The sequence below is a fragment of the Crassostrea angulata genome, chromosome 4 (genome assembly GCF_025612915.1).
Source record: "Crassostrea angulata isolate pt1a10 chromosome 4, ASM2561291v2, whole genome shotgun sequence".
Classification (NCBI taxonomy): Eukaryota; Metazoa; Mollusca; class Bivalvia; order Ostreida; family Ostreidae; genus Magallana; species Magallana angulata.
Window position 1 is genome coordinate 42,021,826 of NC_069114.1, and position 11,340 is coordinate 42,033,165.

The following is an 11,340-nucleotide window of genomic DNA, read 5'->3' on the forward strand; positions in this document are numbered from 1 at the left end:
CCCCTTTGTTAGGTGTTCAGGCTTTAGGGTGGGGCCAATATGGCCATATAGTAAAACTTTTTTAAATCTTAAAAAATCTTCTCTACTCCCAAACATGTGAGCAAAAAACTGAATACATGGTTATGATGTTCATGAGGGCCTCTACTAAAATTGTGAAATTCATGACCCCTTTATTAGGTGTTCAGGCTCTAGGGTGGGGCCAATATGGCCATATAGTAAAACTGTTTTAAATCTTCTTCTCTACTCCCACACATGTGGGCAAAAAACTGAATACATGGTTATGATATCCACAATCTCCTTTACCTAAATTGTGAAATTCATGGCCCCTGGGTCAGGGGTTCAGGACATGAAGGGGGGGGGGGGGGGGGGGCGCAATATGGCAATATAGTGTTAATGCATATAATGTTTAAAAATTTTCTTCTCTATTCTCACACATATGTATAAAAAAACTGACTAATAATTATGTTTACCAGGAAGTCCTCTAATTTTAATTTTCATGTCCCCCTCAAGGATGGGTTATGACTCTAGGGCAGGGCCAAAATGGATGTAGAGATGTTAATGCATATAACGCTAAAAAATTATTTTCTTTACTCCCACACACCTGAAATGAAAACTGAATTCATGATTTTGTAGACCAGATCTTTTAGTTTTTCACCAAAATAATAGGTTTCACAGTTCTTTTTAGCTCACCGAGACGAAGTCAAGGAGAGCTTATGCTATACCCTCGGCGTCGGCGTCGGCGTCCGGACCTGGTTAAAGTTTTTGTTGCAGGTCCTGTATCTAAGCTATTATTTGTCCTATCTTCACCAAACTTGCATGGATGATGCATCTGGACCTACTTATGGACTTGAAAGACTTGGATGCTGAATCTGGGTCCTAAATTTCAGATGCTGGAGGAGGTTAAGGTTGTTGGACCAGGTTAAAGTTTTTGTTGCAGGTGCCCTTTGATAGCAATATCTTAGTTACTGCTGGTCCGTACTTCACCAAACTTGCATGGATGGTGTGCCTTATGATACTGATGCACCAGACAGGCTTGAGTGCTGAATCTGAGCTATAGGTTTCGGATGCTGGAGGAGGTTAAGGTTTTTTGAGCAGGTTAAAGTTTTTGTTGCGGGTGCCCATTGATAGCAATATCTAAGTTACTACTGGTCCTAACTTCACCAAACTTGTATGGATGATGCGTCTTATGATACTGATGCACCTGACAAGCTTGAATGCTGAATCTGAGCAATAGGTATCGGATGCTGGAAGAGGTTAAGGTTTTTAGAGCTGGTTAAAGTTTTTGTTGCAGGTGCCCTCTGATGATTATATCTTAGTTACTACTGGTCCTAACTTCACCAAACTTGTATGGATGGTGCGTCTTATGATACTGATGCACCTGACAAGCTTGAATGCTGAATCTGAGCAATAGGTTTCGGATGCTGGAGGAGGTTAAGGTTTTAAGAGCTGGTTAAATAAAGTTTTTGAAACAGGTGCCCTCTGATGATGATATCTTAGTTATTACTTGTCCTTACTTCACCAGACTTCCATGGATGGTGTGTCTTATGATACTGATGCACCTGACAGGCTTGAATGCTGAGTCTGGTTTCGGATGCTGGATAAAGTTAAGTTTTTAGGAACAGGTCACATGTTTAATAGATGATAGTACTATTTCAAACTTGCATAGTTGATTTAACTGTAATATGAATGAATCGCAGAGGTAGCTTCAGATGCAGAGCTTGATCTCCATTATCAAGGATGCTAAAAAATAAATCTTAGTTATTACAGGTCCTAACTTCACTAAACTTTAATGGATGGTGTGTCTTATGATACAGATGCACCTGACAGGCATTGATGCTGAATCTGAGCCATAGGTTGCGGATGCTGGAGGAAGTTAAGGTTTTAATTGCTAGTGCCCTCTGATGATGATATCTTAGTTATTACTGGTCCAAACTTCACCAAACTTGCATGGATGATGCGTCTTATGATACCAATGCACCTGATGGGCTTGAATGCTGAATCTGAGCCATAGGTTTCGGATGCTGGATGATGTTTAGTTTTTTGGAACAGGTCACATGTTTTATAGATGATAGCTTGCATATTTGATTTAACTTTATTAAAAATTAAATGCAGAGGTTGCTTCAGATGCAGAGCCTGATCTCCATTATCAAGGATGCTAAAGAAATCTCCTACCTCACTCAAACCAGCTCGATAGATAGATGTGTTTGTTGATAAATGATATAACATGATTCCTATGATATAGTATTGTATGATATGAAACAATATTGTTTGATATGATACAATATGATATCTTATGTTATATTATAAAAAGTTATATGATAAGATATGAAATTGTATCAATTTTTTTATATTTTATATGATATTGTATCATGATATTGTTATGTATAGTATTGTATATTATGATACAATATTGTAATATTATATTGTATTTTTAATTTATTATTTTATCACATGATACAATTACATAAGATATTGCAAAATATTATATTGTATCCTATGATACAATATTGTATATTCTATAATATTGTATCATACAATATTGTATAATATGATATTGGTTTCAGTAATATAGAATTATATCACATGAAATTGTATAATATGATATTGTTATATTATATAATATTGTATCATACGATATTGTATGATATGATATTGGTTTATATGATATATTGTCATATCACTTGAAATTGTATTATATGATATTATAATATATATTATTGTGTCATATGATACAATATGTATAATATAATAATGTATTTTATAATATTTTACTTTATCACATAATATTGTATCATTTGATAAGATACAATGTTGGAATCAAATTATATTGTATTATATGATATAATATCATATAATGTATCAAATATGTTTCAGTGTCATTTAATACAATATCATACTATATTATACAATATAATATCATGTTTCAATGTTATGTTGTATTATGTAATATGATATTGTAATATAATACTATATTGTTTTATATTTTATGATATTGTATTATGTGATCAAATACAATAAGGTATAACACAATACAATGTCATATCATAAGTTACAATATCATATCTCATTATTGTTTATTACGGTATTTTATTGTATTATATGATATATATTATAAATATGACATGATGCAATATTTCATTTTATATCATTGTATTGATTAACATATGAACATATGATTATCATAAAAAATTTTATCAGATGATATACGATATTTTGTCAAAACAGAATCCATGAATATCCAAGATCATAAAGTATGATTTTCATATAAAATGATAAAGGTGGTCTTATAAAGGTGATGTCTCATAAGGGTGATGCTCCGTCTCGGTGAGCTTAGTAATCTATGATTACCTATGTTTGAAATGTGGTCATCATTACAAATTTATAAATTTTTTACTCCAGTATGAAACCTAATTAATTAGATGCATATATGAGACTCCAAGACAAGTTTGTGTATGGGATATATGCTACTCAGGTGACCGTTAAGGCCAATTGGCCTCTTGTTAACCAAAGTGAACAAATATACACAAAACACCGAATTACAATGGTGGCAATTTTCAGATTGCAGATACTTCTTTTGTTTGTTGGAAAATAGATGGTACAAATATAAAAGCCTAGAAAACTAACACATTCCTACCAATATTCATTGGCACTTCAAGGAGATCATAAATATTGATTATCAGTATACTGTTCCATGTACATCAAGGATAAACTCTTGCAACTACAATACATTATATATGGGGCAGCTACAGCGAAGTAAAACATTTTTCTATAATTCATTTCCAAAATGCATATAGAAAAATAATTAAAGATATCCATGCTAAGTACAGACTGGCAACTGACACCTCACGTAATGCTATCTGTTCAGTGTGTACCTCCGGCATGATTTGATAAATAGATGCAAATGTTCGTGTATGTGGTTTTGCAGTCTGAAGAAATGAATCTGTTCAAGACTCGGATGTAACTGTTTGATAATTTGTCTGATTTAAGCATGAACATCATCCAAATTATAATGGAACAAATCATGAGAAAATGTCTAGTTTGCTTTGTTGTCGATTTTGTAGGGGAAAAATCTATGCACTTTTAATTAAGAATATAATGTCCAATGTTCGATGTCATTTTTTTCACCATAATCACTTGAGACTTCAAAATAAAAATGGAAGTAGACATGCGTCAACTAGTTATATTTTTTGTTCGCCAATAAGAATCATATATATATATATATATATATATATATATATATATATATATATATACACACATACATACATAAGAAGTAGAAACTGCGACATGTATTAGATCTATCATTAAGGTGGTGTAGGGCACCTGTCGATATCAATGTGGATAAATATTATAAAAGGCCAAATGGAACTCTTTCACGACATTACATATTCGTAATAAATGACCTACTATAGTAACCCATTGCGCTATGCCACTAGGTAACTACTGTTTTGGCAAAGAAAGAAATTAACAAAATTATACTTCATTTTATTGTTTACTTAGGTAGGAAGCACGTCATATAAAGGAGGTGTCCCATACCACCTTAAAAGAAAAGGTTGCTTAAAATAAGCACTTTAGCTGTTTAGATTTGCAGAATCTGCTGGTCATCGAATTATTTTAAATCTAACGTTTCAACCCTCTGGTTTACCAAAACATTTTAGAAGTGACCCACAAAAACCTTAAATATTCTCCCTATGAATAAATAAACATGTACACGATTTTCTATATTGAATGATGGCATCTTTTCGAACGATTTGGTGGCCCTGAAAAGGGCCGTTGGTTGAAAATAGACTGGGTCGTCTAATATTCTTGACTTTGGCTGGACTTTCCTTTACCAGTTCCGGATTTCTTTGGTAGGAGAACAGCCTGAATGTTAGGAAGAACTCCTCCCTGGGCAATGGTGACACCGGACAGAAGCTTGTTCAGTTCCTCGTCGTTTCTGATGGCCAGTTGCAAGTGACGAGGGATGATTCTGCTCTTCTTGTTGTCTCTGGCAGCATTGCCCGCCAACTCCAAAACTTCAGCGGCGAGGTATTCCAATACTGCGGCCAAGTAGACTGGGGCTCCAGCGCCAACACGCTCAGCATAATTGCCTTTCCTCAGCAGACGATGAATCCTTCCTACTGGAAACTGCAATCCTGCCCTTGATGATCGGGACTTTGCCTTGGCCTTTGATTTTCCACCCTTTCCACGTCCAGACATGATGCTTTTGATCGGTTTGGTATCAGAGAATGATGTGCCGATCTCGCGCCGATTCCGGGGTATTTACACGTTTCGTGTTTGCCTCCAAAATCGACCATTGGCTGTCCCGCACCGGAACGCGATCCTCATTGGACGAACAGCTGCCCTTACGATTGGTTGAAAATCTTACCATTTGATTAGTCAAGAAAAGGCGCACATAAACACATGCTGCCCGCGGATCCAAAATTTCTACTGGCGTAAAATTTTTGTTTGCTAAAGGGCACACGTGTATATACATTCTGCTTCCTTTTTATCTACTGATAGTATAATAAGTTTTACCTTATGACCAAAGTCGACGAGAGCTACAATGTTTAAATTAAGCTTATTGCAAAATAAAAACTTCACTAAATAATCATACAAATAATGGTATTTTATTACGTGATGCCGAAATGTACATATAGTTAGGCCCTATTGGGTAAATTAAAAAATCGAACTATTTAAGTAAAAAAAAAAAAAAAAAAAAAGCTTTTTACAAAAATGAAAATATAAATAATTTTTTTTCCTTTGAATTTTTTCTTTTATGATTAGTATCTAAGATTTCGGATGTCAACGGTTAAAATTATATATACATGTACATGACGTAGAACTTTTCAATATTTCAAAGAGGCAACATTAAGTGCATCGATGTTGAGACTATCGGGAACCCATGAGAGCAAAATATACAGTCGTATATATTATATAATTACTTAATAATATCCATTCATCAATGCAAAAAATAAACTAGGGTTTATATATACATTTTCATACAAATACATAATAAATTAAAAGCAACACTTTAAAGCGTAAATATTATGTGAATTATATTGATGCTCACTTTCAGATGTCATAAGTGTGAATTTAAAAAACAACATAAATTGACATTATCGTCTTGCATACATTAATCTTTGATTCGAAACGGCAAGACAAGGGAAATACACGTATATATGTAGATTAAATAATTTTTAATATTGTCTGTCATGCAGTATTAAAATTGTTGACTCAGATCTGTACTTTTTACCGGGTTTTGTCTGATATTCTTTTTTTTATTTCTGTGCACAAAACCTGATCATGAGTGTATATTCAATCAACTACACGTATGTAGAATGGGCAGCTTGCACAATCATTCATATTGAATTAAAATTTAATGCACAGAGTTTCAAAATAGGTCCAGGGTTAAGAAAATATTGAGTTCAGATTTTTAACTTTTTTAAATTCTAGGGATAACTTTAATACAAAAAAAAAATGCTTTACATGTACGTCTCAATCGTTTAGCTAAAAGACCAAAGTACACATATTAAAACTGTACTTTTTCTGATTTAGAATTGGTGGATATGCACGATCAAAATGATATCAAGTACTTATTACACTTTGGTCCAGAGTTTGTAAAATTTTTATTTAATTTTCCATAATTTATGTCGACTTATTGATCTGTAATTAAACACATATTTAAATTAAACGTCCTCGTGATTTCGCCTAAAGCTGCCATGAAAATAATAAAACAATTAAAAAAACCCATCCAAATAACTGTTGGTGACATCCGGCATTGTATCATTATATTGTTGTATACACATGTATTGCGTAACTAATATCTCATGGCACCACATGTTGGGAGATAATAGCCCACCCATGGCCTTTATGTAAACCAGAGTCTCTGCCCAGCGGGGAGGCTTATAACTATTGCATTGTTTCCTGACAATTTCAAAGCCCGTGTATTATTCTTATAACTTTGGAGACATTATTAAGATATATGTATTTTTTGTCTATATTTTATTATGAATTAAATTGTCATATTTAAACTACATCTGTATTGGGTAAATAAATCAATAAAATTATTCATGATATTATACAATAAGAGATTCCAAAATATTTACATATTAAATTCTATATATTAAATCATATATGCTTAATTTTTCCGGATACACGTGGGAAAACGTATTACTGGAAATGTTTGCCATGTCTCTATCTAGTAATTTACATGTAATATTTCAATCTAAGGAGTGACATTTCTAAGTAGTTTTTTAAAGATAAAATCACAGTTCTTTTTTAGAATATAAAATCACAGACACCTGACATTATATATTTTTCTCTATAAATATATAACCCCCCCCCCCTACCAAAAATACATATAATGTATTTATTGGGTAGGGGTTTATTTTTTAAAAAGAGGAAATTATATGAAGTTTAATTTGGTGCCTGTCAGTGTGTATAAAACATCTAAAATAATGGTGGTTGGGCACACCTACCCTTTAAAAATCCCTTACATTTGCAAGAAAAAAAATTTCATTGACCTTCAGGTTTGTGTGCGTGTTGGATGGTCGTCCCAGTTCATTTTGTATACTCAAGAGATATGTTTGCTTTTAATAAAATGGCCGCCCTTTCTTTCAATGTTATGTGCCTGCTTAATACATCTATAAGGGAACGGACAATTCAATAAGCATTTCTAATTTCACATTATATAGCATTGTAGCTCTTACTTAAACCTTGCATTTTTTTCAACCAATATTGAATGTAATTGTTTATTACTTTTAAAACATATCAGACCCCGATTCACACACACTTGTTTCTGTAATAAAAGTTAACCTTAAATATATTATATGCAATAACAGTATTATACCATGTACTAATAGGGTGAACTTTTATTTGTTAAACAAGTGTCTGTGTCCAATGGGCAGGGTGTTCGGATTTACATGGGTATTGTTTTAAATACAAAATATTTCATTGCTTATAGAACAACAACACATGTCACTATAATAAATGATTTACTTACACACACAAAATCATAAATTAATCATTACATTATGTTTTATTTCATTAATCAATCACCTATAAAATGCTGGTTGCTTGTCCTTTTTCCATAAAATTATATCTTTTTATCACACATAAAGTCTGTATAGAAACATGTTTGTTTTCAGTGTTCAAAACAATCTCCTCCCAGCCATGATTTAAATGTTATTCTAAAGACTATCCATATCCAGACTGCCATGATTTAAATGTTATCCTAAAGACTATCCAGACTGGGTGTCATTTGCCTATCCTCTGGACTTCCCAGTCCTGTTGACACAGGGGACATCTCTTGTTCTGTTTGACCCACAACGTCATACAGCACAGGTGAAACGAGTGGTTACACTCTCCCCACACAACTGAAAAAGACAATTAGTACAATTAGCACAAGTTACACATTTTATTTTTTTCATTTGTTGGTGCAGTGCATAGACAAATCATAGAATATTCCACAGTTGTTGCAAGTCATTTAAGCAATAAACAGCTTTTTTTGTTGGTTCATGCAGGCATTTGGTTTACCAGCATTAAAAGAAAATAATTACACAATCGGCAGAAGTGGGTGAAAACATGACTTTTTTTGCAATGATCTCACTCCTAAGTCCTAATATCTTATATAAACCAATGAAAGTACAGATAATTTATTTATCATTTACTTATTGATTTTAATCACATGCATGTCCTTTGCATGTGATTATCTGTAGCTCAACTTTTTGTAGTGCTATAATTCTGCAACTACCTACATGTATGACTTTATTCCAAACAATAACTTTGTAGGAAATAAATTAGGATTTCACATTCTAAATATCAAACCTTATCTATATGCAAAATATTGTGTTTCAATTCGTGACCTCTTTAAATGTATATCTACAGCTAGGTTTTATTTATATGGGGATGTACATTTGAGAAGCTAATCATTTTTATTCAGACCAAGTCCTGAAAAGACTTACCAACACAGTCATCCTGCTTGTTCTCCGACTGACATCTCAAGCATGCATCTGAAATGATTGAAATCCATAAATTTTAACATGTTATATCATACAAATAATGAATGCAAGCCTATTATCTGTAGAAAATCACTGCTGACTGACGCAAAGCTAAATCAGCAATGGTTCTTCTAATCTCAATCAAGTACATGTATCTCTGCTTCTCTGTCAAAATCATAATTTTTAAAGGGGAAGGAAAGTCAAAAACATTTTATATTTGAACTAATAAAGAGATTTACATGATTACATTAAGTCATACTCTATTGAAGAAACACATTAATTTGTTTTCAAATACACTCAAAATTTTCTAAATTGCAAATTATCATGTCAACATAATAAAAGCAGACATTTTCTATGATGTTTGACATCTGTTGACAATTCCCACAACTTTGCTTTTAGATTATGCATACCCTTAATGGCCTTATATATAAGGGACATATATATACATCCCTTTGCATATGTATTCGTCAACATTGGTCTAAAAACATGCTCTTTGTCACCGGTTTTCTCATTCAGCAGAAAGTCAAAAGCAAAAGAACAGTCTCAAATGAATATTGTTCCATGTTTGCCAGGACCTGTCAGTTCAGAGCAAAACAAACTGAAAAGGATGGTGTGACGTCATAGATTAAATTAAAATGGCAGCTCTCATGGTAGCGCAAAGTTTCAATAAATTTATTTAATCTCTATATCTTGATTTATTCATTATTCTGAGGGTTTTATTTAAAAATTTTTGATTTACAATCACAAGTGATATGTATCAATCATCGATTCTAATCATAAATTAGTTGATTGTTACCGCATTCTAAGCACCCAATCATTAAAGGTTTTATTATGATTAATCTGTTGAGGTTCTTTTTACTTTCAATGAGCGCATATCATAAACAGAATATTCTAGACACGTACTATCAATACACCAAAAAAGCGCGTGGTCTGAAAATGGCTGACATGTCAGACAAGCTATATCCTTACCTGGGAAATAAAGCAGATTCTCGGGTTTGGACATATTTGGTTTCAAGAAAACTAACATTGGACCGCCTACTAAAGAAAATCTTTTGAATGCAACATTTTTATGGCAAGAAATACTACGTTAATTAAGATACAAAAGGCCTAGTAACAAGTCAGTTTATAATTGTTTTTTGTTTATTTACATTTATTTAGCACTAAAACAATAAAATATTAAAACTTCCGATTATGATTGATCATTAGTTAGTTGCAGGAAATTGATTATCGATTATAGTTTCCTTCCCCTTTAAAGGAGTGACAATTTTGTAGTTTTAATGTTATCCTAATCCTCACTAGCACTTCATGTTCAAAATGTTGAACTGTTAGTGTTTTACCAGCTAGATAACAATAAGGCTGAATGCTCCCTGACAAATGAAGTCTAGTTCAGTATGATACATGTACGTGCTAACTTGCCAAATATGTTTATATAAGAATTACGAAGGACTATCCTGTGATTAAATTGGAAAAGGCATCGTATCAGTCACATAGATATGTGCAGTCACTGTCAGCTGAGCCGAATCTTCACTGAAATTAAAATTATCACACAAGCCCATGTTTCAAACAGTAGACTTATTTACTATAAACAATGTCTATAGTTAATAAGCCTGTTGTACGTGAATGAAACAAGTTTTGTGGATAATCTAATGTAATCTGATTGTTGAACACTGAAACAATGGAGACGTCTCTTACCCATCACTTGTACCCGGCAAATAGCACATGTATCACATTCAACATCCCAACTCCACATTGCAACAAGATTCCATTTCTTAAGGGTGAACATTTTATCTGCCTTTTTAGCACTTTCTCTGTCTGGTTCTCTTTCAACTTCCATTTCATCCGCCATCTTGAATCAAAGAAAACTCCAAATTATTCAATTATGAAAAATTTACTCAACCCAGCTGCATTTACATGAACACCAACTTCATAAAGTTAAATGAATTAAAATCCAATAAGTTATTCATTTGATATGTTTATAAACAGAAACGATATGACAGACCTATGGGTTTGTTTACCTTGTTAGATAATGAAAGTAGTTTTATTTTTTTTTAGAATGACGATCCCGATTTCGATGCGATTTTTTTTAGCTCACCCGTGCAGGAAGCTTCTTGCATTTTGAGGTGAATGGCTTTCGATTTTTTTCACCTGAATATCCACACTCTCTTTTGAGATGAAATAATGAAGAAATATTGAAAGTTTGTTAATTAAAAAATCTTCTACCACTAAACTATAAAGCCAGAAGACTTTTTTTTTGTAAAATCATCTTTAGGTAGTGTAAATCGATTTTTCAATCATTTCATTGATCATGGCGATTTTATTTTCATTTTTATTTGCTGGGGAAGAGAGTTCAAGGAACTTT

General features: G+C 32.7%; 2 protein-coding genes across 3 annotated transcripts; both read right to left on the reverse strand.

The window, feature by feature from the left end:
* Positions 1-4,490: 4,490 nt before the first annotated feature.
* On the reverse strand, positions 4,491-5,275 carry LOC128181748 (histone H2A-like). Its single transcript, XM_052850264.1, has one exon. The coding sequence runs from the start codon at positions 5,197-5,199 to the stop codon at positions 4,798-4,800; it is 402 nt and encodes a 133-aa protein (XP_052706224.1). The 5' UTR covers positions 5,200-5,275; the 3' UTR covers positions 4,491-4,797.
* A 2,688-nt stretch (positions 5,276-7,963) lies between these two features.
* Positions 7,964-11,048, reverse strand: LOC128180937 (RING-box protein 2-like). Of its 2 annotated transcripts, none has more exons than XM_052849142.1 (4): positions 10,997-11,048; positions 10,674-10,827; positions 8,946-8,993; positions 7,964-8,357 (listed from the first exon to the last, which is right to left on the reverse strand). In XM_052849142.1, exons 2-4 carry the CDS (start codon positions 10,825-10,827, stop codon positions 8,239-8,241), a joined length of 321 nt encoding a protein of 106 aa, XP_052705102.1. In that variant the 5' UTR covers positions 10,997-11,048; the 3' UTR covers positions 7,964-8,238. The 2 variants fall into 2 exon arrangements, with proteins under 2 accessions (XP_052705102.1, XP_052705103.1); XM_052849143.1 differs by having other exon boundaries at positions 10,981-11,008.
* Positions 11,049-11,340: the final 292 nt, after the last annotated feature.